General features: G+C 45.1%; 1 protein-coding gene across 1 annotated transcript in view; it reads right to left on the bottom strand.

The window, feature by feature from the left end:
* Ube2n (ubiquitin conjugating enzyme E2 N) overlaps positions 1-10402 on the bottom strand; it is a 33721-nt gene extending 23319 nt beyond the window's left edge. Inside the window, exon 1 of the mRNA XM_036170059.1 lies at positions 10184-10402. Within this exon, the coding sequence (XP_036025952.1) occupies positions 10184-10213 (30 nt within the window). The 5' untranslated portion in view covers positions 10214-10402. The remainder of the gene's footprint in view (positions 1-10183) is intronic.
* Between the last annotated feature and the right edge of the window lie 6838 nt (positions 10403-17240).

Genomic DNA, 17240 nt, shown 5'->3' with positions numbered 1-17240 from the left:
AATTTTTTTCCTAAGCTAACACCAAGAATTGTCTGCAGGCAGAAGAAAACTGTATGAGGAAGGTAGTTTTTCTTATTCTCTCCAAATGGGAGTCAGATACAAATAAATCCTTCTGAATTAAAAACACAATGGGAGCAAAAAAAAAGAAATTGAATCTACTTTCAGACTTATTTAGTAGAACAAAGGTTTTTTGGTTTGTTTTTGTTTTCTTTTCTTTTCTGAGACAGGGTTTCTCTGTATAACAGCTCTGGCTGTCCTGGAACTCACTCTGTGGACCAGGATGGCCTTGAACTCACAGAGATCCATCCACCTGCCTCTGCCTCCTGAGAGCGCCGCCACCCAGCCAAAACCACCAAGTTCTGTTCAACATTAAAATGGTTTCAATGTGATATGACACCCTGAGTGTCTTCCTATTAAGAACAGAGCCAAACTTGGTATCACAGGGTTGTTAATTAATCCTAGCATTTAGGAGTGCTGAGGCAGGGAGATTGCTTGTTTGAGGATACTGGCCACACAGCAAGACCTCATCTCATAGGGGAGGGAGGGAGGGATTCAAAGGGAAGACAGGAAATAGCAAGTGGCATGGTGGTAATAACTGCTTTCTAGTCTAGTCTCAAAGAACTACAAACTCTGAAGTCAGGGAACTTGAGCAAACCTACAACAAACTTCAATACTACAATAGGCAAAAGCCTCTGATTAAACAGTAAAGAATTCTGGACAAAAAACGCAAAAAGACAGGGCCTGGAGAGATGGCTTGGCGGTTGTGAACACTTGCTGCTATTCTTGCAGGGGACCCAGGTTTGGTTCCTAGTACCCACATAGCAACTTACAACTGTCCTTAACTCTAGTTTCACTTCTGGCCTCCAGACACCATGGACACACAAGATGCAAAACACACACACTTTTTTTTTTTTTTTTTGGTAAAGCAAGAAAACAAAGCAGCTAGATCCTTCACTTGGACATGCTTCCATTTCATTGGTCCACATATAAAAAACATGCATTGCTATATGTAGTACTTAGCCCAGGGAACTACACTACTTGGGTTCAAATCAATATTCCATAAATTACTGAACCCCCTATGCAAGACAGTTGAGCTATAAAAAGGGAATAATACACTCACAGGATTACCGCTGGAATTAAATGAATGCATGTACCGTGCTTAGAACAATGCCAGTTCATTGTCAGTAAGATCTCATTATTATAAAGAATTAAAAAACTGTGACTAACCTCATTTCAAGAATAGTTGCCACAAATCTGGGCATGGTGTCTCATATGCCTAGAATTCCATTGTTTGAGAAGCTGAAAATGGAGGGGTGCAGAGTCTAAGGCCAGCTACATAGTAGGTTCTGGGACAGCCTGATTATGACAAATGTTGATTATCACTATGACAACATCTAGTATCATCTAGAAGACAAACCTCTAGGTTACACCTATGAGAGAGATTATTTGGATTAAGTCAGCACATAGGCATTCCCATGAGGCATTACCTTGATTTAATTAAGATGGAAACACTCACCCTTAAGGAAAGTAGTAGCCCTGTTCCTTTCCTTGGTTTGGTTTATGAGCTACAGAAGGATGAATGTTAACTGAACATAAACATTCACTATTCTTGGCTTCCTGTGCAGATACAACTTGACCAGGATTCTCAAACTCCTGCCTTTAGTTGTCCCACCAGGATGAACTGTTATCCATGAACTGTGAGTCAAAATAAACCTTCTCAGGCTGGCGAAATGTCTCAGTGGTTAAGAGCACTGGCTACTCTTCCAGAGACCTGGGTTCAATTCCCAGCACCCACACACAGCTCACAACTGTTAGCTCCAGAGGATCTGATGCCCTCTCTGGCTTCTATGGACATCAGGCATACATACAGGCAAAACACCTATACAAATAAAATAATTTTAAAATAGTAAGAAATTCCTTCTCTTCCCTTAAGTTTTGTGGGGTTTGTTTTTTGTTTGTATTTGACTTTTTTGAGACAGGGTTTTTCTGTGTAGCCTTGGCTGTCCTGAAATTCACAGAGCGGCCTGCCTCTGCCTTTCCAAGTGCTGGGATTAAAGACCCTTAAGTTGTTTTTGTGAAGTTTTTAATCATAGCAACAGGATAAGAAACCAATACTACAGTATAAGACCTTATCCAGAAGAAAAAGTCACTCTACAACTCTCTAATGAACATTATCTACAGACTAAATTTGAACTTAACAATCTAAAAATGGACAAAGCTTTGTTTGCCCAAGAGTTCGTTTTGTAGTACTAGGTAGGACTCAAATCCAGGGCCTCACACATGGTAAGCAAATACTGTACTGCTGAGCCACCTTCCCCTTATGTAGCTGAGGTGGCACTCAAACTCTCTATCCTCCTGCCTCAGCCTCCTGGGAGGCGATAACAGTGACATACCACTACTTCTGGCTGCTCAACAGTTATCAGTGCTAACTTGGAACACAGTGACTAAACAGTCATGATTTTCAACAAACCCTAACCCTGAAGTTTTTTAAGATGTTATACAACCACACATATTGGATTTATAAATTATACCACTGTTTTTTCTCTACCTTATTCCACACTTCATACTTACTAGTCCCTCTGTGCAAGAACTTGACTTTCCAGTAGAGGACAGAAAGGCAGACAAATCAGTTATGAAGACTGAAATGTACCCTTCAAGTCTTACTAGCTTACTGGAGTGTTTTCTTAGCTATGATAGCTGTAATCCCTAAGTCTGTAAAGACTGTGAGAATACAAACTGATCTGCCTAAAAATAACCAAACTGACAGAGACAAAACAAACGAAAGCACTGAAAATTAAAAGAGAGCTTGCAAATTTGAACAGCCAATTTTCTTTCAACCAAGATGTAGCCCCAATTAGATGCTGAAGTCAACGTTTCAAAGTATTTAGGGGCTGGTTATGGATCAGTAGTAGGAGTTCACGATTAAAATGTCTTAAACTACATGGCGAGTTGCAGGGCTCAGAAAATAAAAACCAAGCATGCCTCCATAACCTCAATACTCAGGAGGCTGAAACAGGAGGACAAGCAAGAAGCCATCCTAGGAAAAGACAGGAGGAAATGAGGAAGAAGAGAAGCAGAAATCCCCACCAAATAGGAAAGGAAAAGTGGAGGAAAGAAACTAGTGCTAGGTCAGTCTGGAGGTTGGCTGGTTGACAGGTTGATTCTGCGATGGCCTTATGTATCCCAGGCTGGATGGAACTCAGGAGAGGAGTGTGGTATTGTGTTCCCCCGAAATATTGTATGTTCCCCAAAATAAATTTATCTAGGGTCAGAGAACAGACAACCACTAGAACAGAGCCAGAAATGGTGGCCAGAAAATGGGTCAGAGCAAGCCATAGCAGAGGCCCGGCGGTGGCGGCGCACGCCTTTAATCCTAGCACTTGGGAGGCAGAGCTAGGCGGATCTCTGAGTTCAAGGCCACATTAGAAACAGCCAGGCTTGGTGATACACACCTTTAATCCCAGAAATCCAGCCTTTAATCCCAGAGAGTGATAGCAGAAAGTAGAAAGGTATATAAGGAGTGAGGACCAGGAACTAGTTAAGCATTTGCCTGGTTCAGCATTTAGGCTTTGGAGCAGCACAGTTAAGCTGAGATCCATTCTGGATGAGGACTCAAAGGCTTGCAGTCTGAGGAAACAAGACCAGCTGAGGAACTGGCGAGGTGAGGAAACTGTGGCTTGTTCTTCTTCTCTGATCTTCCAGCGTTCACTCCAATAACCGGCCTCAGGTTTGATTTTATTTATTAATAAGAACCTTTAAGCTTCATGCTACATCCGAGCATTACCTTAAAGTTCCGGATCTTCTACAGCATCTACCTCCTGAGTGCTCAAGCTACAGCCCATGGGCCATCAAAGCCAGGGCTTTTACACATACTCGGTAAGCATTCTACCAAGTGAGCTACCACATCACCAGCTTACTAGATATTAATCAACTCCTTGAATAACTCAGCTACCATCTTATAAGACAGTATTTTCTTGTCCATAACTAATTTTAAAAAGTCAAAAGATGGGCTGGAGAGATGGCTCAGAGGTTAAGAACACTGACTGCTCGTCCAGAGGTCCTGAGTTCAATTCCCAGCAACCACATGGTGGCTCACAACCATCTATAATGAGATCAGGTGCCCTCTTCTGGCCTGCAGACATACTTGCTGCACACATAAAAGTCAAAAGAATGTCACTTTGGATGTGTTGGCATGCCTGCGATCCCAACACTCTGGAAGCTGGTGCATGATGTCAAATTCAAGACCAACCAAGTCTCAAAAACAATCAAATGGGATCAGAGAAGGCCCATTGAGTAAAAGCATAGACCTGCCAACCTGAGTTCTATCCCCAGAACTCATGGTAGGAGAACCAACTCTCCCAAATAGTCCTCTGAGCTCCATCCGTGTGCCATGGTCCATGTGTCCACAAGCAAGCACACAGGCAACTGAAAAAATGGGGAGGGGTTCAAGTCAGGGGTTCTCTGTGGAGCCCTGGCTGTCCTGGCCTTTGCTCTATAAACCAGACTGGCCCCAAACTCAGATCCATGAGCTTCTGCCTCTGGAGGACTGGGATCAAAGGCACACACCACCACACCCAGCCAAAAATTAAGATTTGTTTTTTAAGATCAGATTATCCTACCAGTATAACATAAAGCTGAAATTAGATTTATCTGTTCCCAAAATAACCAGTTCTTCTTTATGATAAATAGGATAAGAGAAATCTCTCACTTCAGGGATACTTTTGAGTAACCTTTGTTAGCTTTAAACTGAGAAAAATTCTAATGCTAAATGATGTGGTTGGTAGTCTATAGTGATATTTTATTTGTATTGAAATGTGATTTTATTTGTATGTTAATAAAGTTCCCTTGAGGTCAGAGCAAGCCAGAGCAGAAGCTGGGCGGTAGTGGTGCACACCTTTGCACCTTTAATTCCAGCACTTGGGAGGCAGAGCTAGGTAGATCTGTGTTCAAGGACACAGCCAGCATGGCAGACATACACCTTTAATCTCAATACCAACCATAGAAGACCTGGAGGTCTGTACAAACAGGCAGTGACGAGGAGATCATGTGGCTAGGTTTACAACCAATGAGAAGGCAGAACAGAAAATCTATAAAAAAGATAGGACAGACAGCAGTAGGTCTCTGGTGGAGAGGAAGGACAGCAGAAGCAGTGAAGGGTAAGGTTTTCCGCTCTTGCTCTGACCTCATGGTTTTTAACTCTGCAATTGGTTCTGTGTTTCTTATTTAACAAGACGGTTACATCTATAGTAGTCCATTCTCCAGACTGAAGCAAGATCTCAAATCTGAGGATAGTCTGGAGTAGTTAGCAAGAACTTATAGTAGAGTAGCAAGGGAGTTAATAGCTAAAAAACAACTACCAAGACTCAGTATTACCCACAAAAAATGCCAAATAAACAAAACTATATTACTATTAGAGGACACAATTTAAAAGCTATCAACAAGCAATTAGTTACACTCCTACAAGGCAGCTCTATAAATGGTGAGTCACCCTGAAGGTAAACTGTTGGCCAGGTGGGTGGGGAGGCTATCAGGTATATGCATGAGCAGGGAAAGAAGCAGAGTACACATGAGCTGAATTACTGTGGTCTTTGACAGGACACTAAAACACTGGTGTCTGCGGTGAAAACCTGAAACGGTGAAAGGCAGATGTGTCAATCCTAATCATCTCTGCTCCCTTTAGAGCTCTTCCCCCATTTGGTCCTAGTCTTTTGTTTTCTGATGAGTTTGGAGAAAGAACACAAGAGACAAGTCAGTTGGCAGCATGATTGCCTAACATGGAAGCACTAGGTTCAACACTTAGCACCATATAAAACTAGGCACAGTGGCACATTTGGAGGCAAGAAGATCAGGAGTTCAAATGAAGTCTGCCAGCCTGGTTCACATGAAATCTTGTGTACCAAGAAAAGAGAGTATCTATATCTATTTATCTTTTCAGACACTACTGGTTCAAATGAACACTACTAAACACAGCAACAATGTCAAATTATAATATACAATCACAGCTCCTGTAAAACTTTTTCCAAATAAATCACATTCATTATGTCAATTAGTATTGCAGTGTCTATCATGTATTTGTCAAAGATTCTCTTGACATTAAGGAGCAATGCCAGGATCACCCAAAGTCATACTACAGGTTTAAGAAGTGTTAAGTGTTACACAGAGAAAAGGAGGGAATTATGTGGACAAAGAAACAAGACAACTAAAATTAAGGTAGACTGTAGGCAGAGTTTTCCTCTTCTGATCGCTAGCTCCAAAATAAATGCAGACTTATATTAACTGTAAATGCTCGGCCAATCGCTCAGGCTTATTACTAACTTCTACAATTTAAATCACCCATTAGCATGGCACATTTATCTCCTGCTCCCTCAGGTCTGGCTGGCCAGTTCTGACTCTGCCCTTTCTCATCCCAGGATTCTCAGTTTGGCTTTCCTACCTAACTTTACCCTGTTCAGCTACTGGCCAGTCAGCTTGTTTATTAAACCAAACATAGCCACACATATTCACACAGTGTACAGAAGGGTTATTCCACAGCTGTAGACCTCTCTAGGGACAGGACTTATGAGAAAAGAACACAATACACATTACCAAAGTGAGCAAGCCAACAAACACCAGAGAAGGCCTATGAGTGGAATAAGCTTAACTATTCACTACCCAAGGCAGAGCAAAGCCAACACTAACTGTAGGAAAATAGCTTCAGTCAAGTACAAGAGATGAGCTGATCCCAGAGATAGATAGATAGATAGAGAGAGAGAGATAGATATATGCAGGGTCTTGTAGTTGGGGCAGTTAGTCAAGACGTTGATTTTACTATGTGCTGGAGAACCACTATAGTTTTCAGAAGTACATCTTTAAAAAGAAACCACCTGCTGCTTAGAAACGCACTAATGCAACAAAGCAGGCAGCAAAGGACAGAACTGACCAGCAGCTTCAGATAGATGGGAAAATAAATGTGCCTAACGTACAAAATAGAGCCTACAGAATCTCTAATGCAGTGAACACAGGAATCTGAGAGTGGTAGCCACCAGATGAACAGTAACTCAAAAAAAGGTCATTTCATCTGGGTATGGTGGCACAAACCTTTAATCCCAGCAATCAGGAGGCAGAGCATTTTGAGGCCAACAAAGGCTGCACAGTGAGACCCCCATCTAACGAGAAGGGGGGTTATCTTTCACTTCACTGGTATCAACGTATTTTTACATACCTTATGTCATTATTCTCAAATAAGAGACAGGAAGGTCACACTTCCAGTTTTAAGACCATAGGAAAGTCATTTGAATCAGTCACTAGGCTGTGAAAAACATCTTATCTAGTTCACATGTCATCAAATGGCTTTAGAAATGGACAGATATAATGGCCATCATGAGGTAGAAAGCACCACACTGACTGCCCAAACCAAACTGTCTAAATCAAACTGTTTGGTATTTGTGAGATAAGAATAGTCATACTGCCAGGTATGGTGCCGTGTACACCTTTAATTCCAGAAGGGGAAGGCAGGTGCGGGGAGGTCTGAGTTGAGGCTAACAGGAGTTACATGGAGAGGGATTATCTCAAAAATTAAAAATAAAGGACTCTTAGCAACAGTAAAACTTATCCTTTGAAAGCCAAAGGCTACCAAGAAATAAAATAGAAGAAAATATGTTCCTGTGGCCTCAGCCACCCTTACCACACAGTTCTCATGTTTGAAACAAGCTCTCACATGTCCTAGGCTGGCCTCAACCCCCTAAGGAGGCAAGGATGATTAACTTTTTTTTTTCCAGGTTCCTCTGTGTGACTTTGGCTGTCCTGGAACTCAAGGAGATCCCTCTGCCTCTGCCTCAGAGTGCTAGGATTAAAGGCGTGTGCCACCACCGCCCAGCAGGATGATTTATTTCTAAACCCTTTTGCCTCTATCACACTGGGATCCTAAGTATAAAACACTTCATGGATGGGTGCATGGCACACACCTTCAATCCTTCAATGCCGGCACTCTAGGCAGAGTGAGGTAAATCTGAGTTCCAGGCCAGTGAGAACCGCTGTTTTAAAAACACAAACAAATAAATAAAATACCATGATTGGTTTGTGTGCAGTGTTGAGGATGGCACTCAGTAGGCTTGCATACACTTCACAATAAACTTGAATGTAAACTGTTTTTCTGCTTGGGGTGTTGCTCAGTGGTAAAGCATCTGCATAGCATGTACCAAAGCCCTAACTAGTTTCAATTCAATCCCCAAGACTAGGAAAAAAAATTTTTTTTTTTTTTTTTACTGATTATAGAACCTACATAATACAAAAATGGATACTAATCTCTTAATCTGCCCTAGTGATGGGGGGGGGGCACTCCGTTAAAGCTAAAAGTACTAAAGTTAATTAAGATTAAATCAAGAGGTGCCTGCAGTAAAATACTGCAAAGACTATATATTAGAGCATGAGTTTACCACTACCTTGTTTTATATATCAAAATGGCAACCTGAATGTATGCTTAAGCATTGTCTACCAAATGAACTCAACTGAGAGCACTTCCAACTTTCTACTTTAAACCATTTCCTTAATTTTATAAGATATTATTCCACAGAATTCATTTTCCCATCCAAGACTTTCATATTACTGCAGAATACCAATCTTCAGAATCAAACAAAAATGAAAAACTACATCAACTGGTAGATTTGCTATGCATTTTATAGAATTATATTCATTAGGAATCTGTACTATGTTTAGTCCACAATCAAAATAACAAGAGAAATTCGATGGTCGGTGGTGGGAAGCCATCATTTTTCAAATGCAATCCTGATTAACAGGATCACCAGTGGCCATGTGTCTGTTTCAGAATTAAACCACGGTCAGGGCCTTCCAATGCACGGCCCAACAATTAAAATCCACTTTGAAAGAATCTGAGGTTCAAAATGCGGCAGTGGAAGTTTATGTTAAGACTCCAGTGCTCACTGACTAGATACTCTTTCTTCCTAAGAACTTTTATAAATGGTCTTGTTTTTCTACTTCAAGCACCTTTCTGTCACACACTCCAATCTCACGCATCTGTGACTGTCTGAGGGACTACGAAGCGTGAACACCGCCATAAATACGTACGTGTTCACTAGATTACCGCAAGCAAAATGAAGCTTCAACTTGGGCTCTTCACTGGCACGTTGAGGAGTGCAGATTTTTAACCAATATCCTTCATAAAAAGATGCCAAAAAATTTTTTTAAGACCTAGTTTTCTTGGATTACAATGCCTATCGTGTCTGAAGACTCAACGGGGTTATGTAAAGACTTTAGAAAATCGAGAAACGAGTGTCTCCACGGTTCCATATGCACTTATCAAAACACGGTATTCCTAAAGAGCCTCGGGAGCGCTTAATATTTGAGGCGCAGGTCACCTGAGAGGCAAACTGTCTCCCAGATCATCCCCATTAACTGAGGCCCTCCAGAAGCCTTGGGTAATTACACTACCGCCTCGGAACGGAAAAACAGTTGGCAGGAAAAAAAAAAAAAAGAAAGAAAGAAAAAGAGTTTGCCAACTAGAGTAAAATCACTTCGCAGAGATAACGAGCAGAAGGAACACGGGGAAGCGGACACGGAAGCCAGGGCCACCGGGCGCCGAGCTCCCAAGGCCGCCGAGTGCGAGCGGCCGGGGACGAACATGTGCCGGTCGGTGGCAGGACGCGCGGCCCTACCGGAGCCGCCACTGGCGGCCCGCGGCGGCCCCGCCCGGCTCTCGGGGCCGGCTCATTCATTCTGCACCCGGGACTGTCGATCCAAGGGAAGGGAGCTCCGGGGCGGAGCGGCTAGCCCGGGCCCGGACCCGCGCCCCGAGCCCCGAGCCCAGGCCACGCCGCGATTCCCGCCCGCCCGCCCGCCCGAGAATCAAGAAAAGACCGCCGAGGCCCGCGCCGGCCCCGCAGCCCGCAGCCCCGCCCTCCGCCCGGCACCGGCCGGGCCTCCCCTGCCGCGGCCCCCGCAACCCCGGAGCCCCCGCTGTCCGGCTTTCAGCGGCGGCCGGAAGTCTCCCGGGCGCCCCCTCCTCGCCGCCGCCGAGGCCGGACCCTTCTCCGCGATGCCTCCTTCTCTCCCTCCCTCCCTCGGGCCGTCTCGGCGGCTGCCGAGGGTGGGGGAAGCGGATGGCCGCGGCGGGCCCGGCACGCCGGCGGGAGGAGAAGCCGAGAGAGCAGGGCCCCCCCCCTCCCCGGACGCCCGCCCGGGCGGTTACCTTGATGATCCTGCGGGGCAGCCCGGCCATCTTGTCAGATCCCGAGTTCGGCCTCTGCTCTTGTCTCCGGCTCCGCTCGCCTCACGCACGAGTGGAAGTCCCGGGCTCCACTTCCGGGGGACGTCGCCGCGTCGTCCGCGTCCGCCGCAGCAGCCGCCGCCGCCGCCTCCGCCGTGGCCCCTCGGGAAATGTAGTCCCTGCTTGGGCGCGCGGGCTTCGGATGGCCTTCCCTCCCCCGCTCTCCCCGCCCCAACCCTAGCCCCGGGGAGGGGTGGGTGGCGGAAGTGACGCTCCGCGGCGGGGCAGGGACTTGGGGGAGGCGGCGCGAGGCGGCGCCCAGCTTCTTGGCCCCGCGGCGGGATCTGCGCCAGACGGGGGCGGCCCCTTCCGGCGGCGTCCACGAGCCGGCGGCGTACGTGCGACCACGCCTGCGCCGGTGGGCGACGTAACAAAGGCCCCGCCCCCGACGTCAGCCCATTCATTCCTTCGTTCCGTTTTGTTCATTCAATGTCTCCGCAGATTTGCGCGCCCCGGCGGGCTGGCGCTGCGGCGGTTCTTCCTGCACCGGGGGAGCGCGCGCTCGTGCCCAGCGGGGCGCTCACCGGAACTCCGATGGCCAAGCTTCTAACTGGGGAACTCGCTAGTGATCAGGGCCCTGACAAGTAATTCTAAGTGTTTAAATTTCACATTTAAAAAAGGGGGCCTCTTTGACCCCCCCTCAAAAAAAAAAAAAGAAAAAGAGGATTTGGAGCAAGTAAGGGAGGAGGCCAAAGGAATGCCCTAAATGCTTGGGCCTAGCAGGATTTTTATCCTTTGGGTTTGGTTTTTCTGAGAAAGCGCTCCCTATGTAACCCTGTCTGGCCTGGAGCGCTCCCCACTGTACCCCTTGAGCTGCCTTGGAACTCTCGATTCTCCTGGCTCTGCCCGCTGAGTGCTGGGAGTATAGGCCTGTGCCACCACCCTCGGCTTATTTCCTAACTAGAGTGATCCACCTAAAGGATCAGAGCACTCAGAGTAATCCCTAAAAGAGTTGGATTGCCTATAGAGTGAAGGCCCTAAAAGAGATTGCTGGGTGTTTCTTTCTCTTTTATTTATTTATTTTTATTTATTTATTTCATTTACACAGGGTTTCTCTGTGTAGCTTTTGGAGCCTGTCCTGGATCTCGATCTGAAGCCCAGGCTGGCCTCGAACTCACAGATCCACCTCCCAAGTCCTGGGATTAAAGGCGTGCACTACCACCATCCGGCTGCTGGATGTTTTCATTTCTTTTGCTGTTGCTGCAATAAAGTACCCCACAAAGGCAACTTAAAGGGAAAGGGGTTAATTTCGGCTCAAAATTACAGGTTGCAGTCCCTTGTAAAGGGATAGTCACAGCAGTAGGACCACTCAACTGGTCACATCGAATCTATCATCAGGAATTTTGCCTGCTCATGCTCACCTTTCTCCGATTATACAGCCAAGGTCACATCCACAATTAAGTATCCATGCATCCATTAAATCAAGACAACCCCCCCCCCCCAGAGGCCCTTTTCCAACTTGGTAGATTTTATCAAGTTGACAATACTAACCAACATGTGTCTGGTGGCTTTAGGGGCCAGATCCATCTGAACTGGAGTTAAGGGTGGTTGTGAGCCACCATGTGGGTCTTCTGCCAGAGCAACAAGTACTCTTTACTGCTGAGCCGTTTTTCTCCAGCCCGGCTCATGAGACTGTTAAGGAGATGTTGCTGCCTCCATTTTAAAGTGTTGTTTAGATGGGGTTAACATTTTCTAAGGTTAGAGCACAACAGTGCAGCTGTTTCCCAGGCAGGTCTGCCCAAGCACAGGCCTTACCCAACAATGGCTCCAAGCACAGAAGCACAAACAGGCCTTACCCAACAATGACTCCAAGCACAGTAGCTAGCACAAACAGTAAACACTGAATGAATGCATGAACAACGTGGCTTTGTGCAGAGTTACAGCAGGAGACTACAGAAAAGGTGAATCATGCCTTCCTGAACTCAAGAGTCCACTGTGAAACGGACACAGTGATGCAGTCTAATGTGTTAAGATAGAAGATCACATCAGATTACAGACTCGTTGTGAGCCACCATGTGGGTGGGTACCGAGAACCAAACCCAGGACCTCAGGAAGAGCAACCATCTCTCGAGCCCACATCACCCCCCCAGCTCCTTTTAGAGGAAAAATGAAGGTTGGGGGGTAATGATGAGAAATTGAAAACAAGAATTTCAAGTAACCAGAAATCTGGAAAGGTTAGTTCTGCGCTTAAAGGACCCCAGAAGGTAAATGATCCTAAAGAGATCTTCAGAATATTTGAGAAAAAGCATAAGAGAATGTACCCTTGTAGGAAGATAGACAGAGCCACCATAAGATTAGAAATACACAAATTTGTAGTATGCACTGGGATCTACAAGGAAGATATAACTCTGCTCCATGCTTTACCAGCCTGGACAGCTTGATGATGGCCAGAAATGCCAATCCATGCCATCTCACAGCACTGGCAAGTTGATGCTGGTCGTTAGTTCCTCTCAAGTGGGTTTCTTGAATATCCCTCTAACTAGGTGGCTGAGTTCCAAGAGAGCAGGAATTCTGGTATGCAAATAGGAGAATCCAATGTTGTTCTTAACCCAGCTGTGAAAGCCAGTGGCATCATAGCATCATAATCGACTGGTCAACAAAAAATCCACTCAGTTTCAAGGGTAGGTGACATGGAGTCTACCTCTTGAAAGAGAGTGTCCCAGAAACTAGCAGAATATGAATGGTGATGCTGTGGTTGGAACTAACCTTGGAAACCACCCCTGCCACATAGAAAACTGGTCAGTTTTCCTTAGATGATCTTGGATGCAGGCTAGGAAGAGCACTTCTGCATCACTTCCTCCAGATACTCAAATTCCCTGCATCAGCCTGGGACTCTGCAAAGATTTAATGGAACCTAACATTTCAGAACAAAAGGTTTTGAACTTCAAGAAGAAATTTTTAAAAAGTATGGCTAGGGAGATAATGGGTAAAATTACTTCTGTGCAAGCATAAGGGCTGTGAGAAGCCTGCTCCCATCTTTTAAAGGGTTCCTATGAGGAGGAGAGAGGGATACGAAACTTTTAGAAAGATAGTGAAGAGGAGAAAGACAGAAACCCAGGATAGCTTCGGGAGGCCCTGGATCAAAATTCATCGGCCCCTTCTGCCTCTTCAAAAGGGTTTTTTATAACAATGCCAAGGGGTGGGGTAAAAGACACCCCCCTTGCTAGATCAAAGCACGCTGCACAGCCAAGTATAGACACTTCCATGCCCCGTGGTCAATTCATCCAGTTATGCAGCCCTGCTGGGTAAAGCAAGCTCAGATTCTTGGACCCTGCGTAAGGTCTCACTGGGAAACCTCTGTGGGTCTCTACAAAAGACCCGAGTTCAAAGCCCCAGAACCCACGTAAAAAGCAGGTCATGGTGGTGCACGTCTGTCATGCCAGCTCTGTCGGGAAGGCAGAGACAGCGTGGCTGCTGGAGGTTGCTGCTTGCCAGCCAAGGTCCAGATTCATTGAGACACCATCTTAGAGAAGTAAGGCACAGAGTAGTAGGACATGACATCCAGCATCCTCCTCTGTGTACAGGGTGTGCTGTACACAGGTATGCATTCCTCCACATATATGTGGCATACACTGTACACTCACATGCAAAAAGAAGAAAGGCGGTCAGATGGAGTGAACCACAGCTATGTCCCCCAGCACTTGGGAAGCTGGGGCAGAGAAGTTACTGTATGTTCAAGACCAGCCTGGACTACTGTTTCAAAAAAAAAAAAAAAAAAAAGACCAAGTTGGCCTGGTGACATATACCTGTAATTCCAGCACTTGGTAAATGAGGTACAGAGAATCAGAAGTCCAAGACCATCCCTGGCTATAGAGCAAGTCTAAGGCCAGCCTGTGCTACATGAGACCAAACAAATAAAAACCACATGATTCTCAAGTATTTTAAGCATCTGTGATTGGAAAGGAAAACATCTAGGAAATTGGATATTTAGAACTTGACTTTGAAATTTGACAGATTAGTTTGATGATATGAAGACCAGTGTTTCTCAACCTTTGGAGGTCAAATGACCCTTTCACAGAGGATGCCTTGAGACCACTGGAAAACACATATTTACATCACTATTCATAACTAGCAAAATTATAGTTATGATGGGTGATGTCCTTCTGTATGCTGTGAGTGTGTATTGCTCTGATTGGTTGATAAATAAAATGCTGATTGGCCAGTAGTCAGGCAGGAAGTATAAGTGGGATAAGCAGACAAGGAGAATTCTGGGAGGAGGAAGGCTGAGTCAGGAGATGCCAGCCCACCATCCAGAGAGCAGCATGTAATAGCACACAGGTAAAGCCACGGAACACATGGCAACATATAGATTAACAGAAATGGGCTGAGTTTAAGTGTAAGAGCTAATAAGTAATAAACCTAAGCTAATGGCCAAGCAGTTATAAATAATATTAAGCCTTTGTGTGATTATTTTATAAAAGGCTGCAGGACTGTGGATGCGAAATTTGTCCCAACCATGGGCCAGGCAGGACACGGGAAATCTAACAGCTACACAGTTATGAAATAGCAACAAAAATAATTTTAAGGTTGGGAATCATCACAACATGAGGAACTGTATTAAAAGGTTGCAGCATTAGGAAGGTTGAGAACCACTGCTCTAGACTATTATCACTGTGGGATGTGTGGGGAGGCAGTGTGAGGATCCAGGGTACAGTTCTTTCCTAGTGTGGGTGAGGCCCTAGGTTCACTCCTTAGCACCACCAAATTAAATAATTAAAATATTTTCATGTCTCCTTTAGCTTTTTTTTTCTCCCTTTGAGAATTCACAGTCTGATCACAAAAATGAAATCTAACCCCCCTCCCCATTCCTGCAAGTCCTGCAGAATGGGGTGTATTCTAGAAGGATGAGTTGCTGCAGGTCAAAGGGGCTTATTCTTAATGAGGCTGGGTTGGGGAGCCAGCTCAGAAGTGCTTGCCTTGTAAGTATGTGGACCTGAGTTCCATCTGAAGAACCCACAGGGGAAAAGGCCCAGAGTGGAATGTGCGTTTGAAATTCTAGTGCTGGGTAGTAGAGACCTGTAAGATCCCTGGGGATTACCGAACAGCCAGCCTAGCCTACTTAGTACTTAGGGGATTCCAGACTAGTGAAAAAAAAAAAAAAAATTAACAGTGCCTGGGAACTATGCCCAGCGTGCACTGCTGGCCTCCACATGCACCCACAAAAACGTATAAATACAGAAAGGTGAGTTTAGAATCCTATTTACTATACTTAAAACAGAACCAGAAAACAAAATATTAGTAAGGTGTAGTGGTGCACACCTTTAATCATAGCACTTGAGAGGCAGAGGATCTCTTGTGGGTTCCAGGCCAGCCAGGTTTATATAGTGAGTTCTAGAAGGGTCCAATCTCAAAAGAAACCAAAGCAAAGGCAAAAAGTTGTCTTCTGACCTCCATGCCTTTGTAAACACACACACACACACACACACACACACACACACACACACACACAGAGAGAGAGAGAGAGAGAGAGAGAGAGAGAGAGAGAGAGAGAGAGTGTCCCTGTAGTGATTTGAATGAAGATGAGCTTCATGGGCTCATATATTTGAATTTTTGGTTCTCAATTGGTGAACTATTTAGGAAGGATTAGGAGGTGTGGCTTTGTTGAAGGAGGTGTATCACTGGAAATGGGCTTTGAGGTGTTAAAAGCCCATGCCAGGCCCAGTCTGGACTTGATCTTCCTCTGTTTCAAATTAGTGGATCAGATATAAACTCTCAGCTACTGCTCCAGGGCCATACCTGCATGCCTGTTGCTATGCTTCTTGCCATAATGAAAATGGACTAACCCTGAAACTGTAAGCAAGCTCTTCAATTAATAGCTTTCTTTTTCTATGGTGTCTCTTCACGATAATAGTACAGTAACTAACACGTGTGCACATGCACACATGCATACACACAAAATACATTAAGTCAATTAAATGAAACTTTTAAAGAATTCAAGGTCATCCTCAGTCATATACTGATTTATTTGGTGGCCAGCCTGGGATGCAGAAGATAAGATCCTGTCTCAAAAAACCAATGAAAATAAATAATACTATTTGCCAGGCAGTGGTGGTGTACATCTTTAATCCCAGGATGAGGGAGAAGGGGGGCTTCGGGGAAGCAGGCAGATCTCTGTGAGTTCAAGGCCATCCTGGTCTACAAAGTGAGTTCTGGGACAGCCAGGGCTACACAGAGAAACCCTGTCTTCAAAAACAAACAAGCAAACAATTATCTATATCCACAAAACAGGAATGAAACATGACAACTATAAAGCCAACTGAAACCGTTCCTTCAGGGAAGAGGTGTTGGTCATGTAGAGACCACAGAAATCAGACGAGAATGTTGTACTCTTGTGTTAGCTTGCAGCTTTAGTAGTTAGATCTCTGTGAGTTCGAGGTCAGCCTGGTCTATAAAGGGAGTTCCAGGACAGCTAGGACTGTTATATAGAGAAACCTTGTCTCAGAAAACCAAAAGAAAAGAGAGAGAGAGAGAGAGAGAGAGAGAGAGAGGAGAGGAGGAGAAGGGGAGGTTTAAGTCTGTGGTCTGTTCGATTGTTTGGGGCCTCTGGAGGAATTTCATGGCAAGGGCAGAGGAACCAGTGAAGCAATAAAGACAAGTAGCTGGTGTCTCACTGTGGGTATACTGTGATCAAAAGACCTCCCTTAGGGGTTCTCAGGAGATGGCTCAGTGCGTAAGAGCATTTGCTGTGAAAGCAAGGAGACCCGAGTTGAAATCTGGACACTCATATAAGAAAAAGGCTAGATATGGCCTCCCTTACCAGTGACCGGAACAGCTTCTCCATAGCCCCGTGCTTCAAAAAGACAAGCTAGAGACTTGAAATGATGGGGCAGATCTATAATCCTAGAATTCAGAAGTAGGCAGTTAGAGGCTAGCCTGGGCTACAGAGCAAGGCTGGGCTTGCAAAAAATGAGCGAGAAAGAACAGAAAGAAAAAAGAAAAGAAAAGAAAAATCATTTGGAAAATGTCTATCACATTTAAC

The sequence above is a fragment of the Onychomys torridus genome, chromosome 20, assembly GCF_903995425.1.
Source record: "Onychomys torridus chromosome 20, mOncTor1.1, whole genome shotgun sequence".
In the NCBI taxonomy this organism is placed as follows: Eukaryota; Metazoa; Chordata; class Mammalia; order Rodentia; family Cricetidae; genus Onychomys; species Onychomys torridus.
The sequence above is the reverse complement of the archived record's forward strand: the minus strand, read 5'-3'. Positions and strand labels throughout refer to the sequence as shown.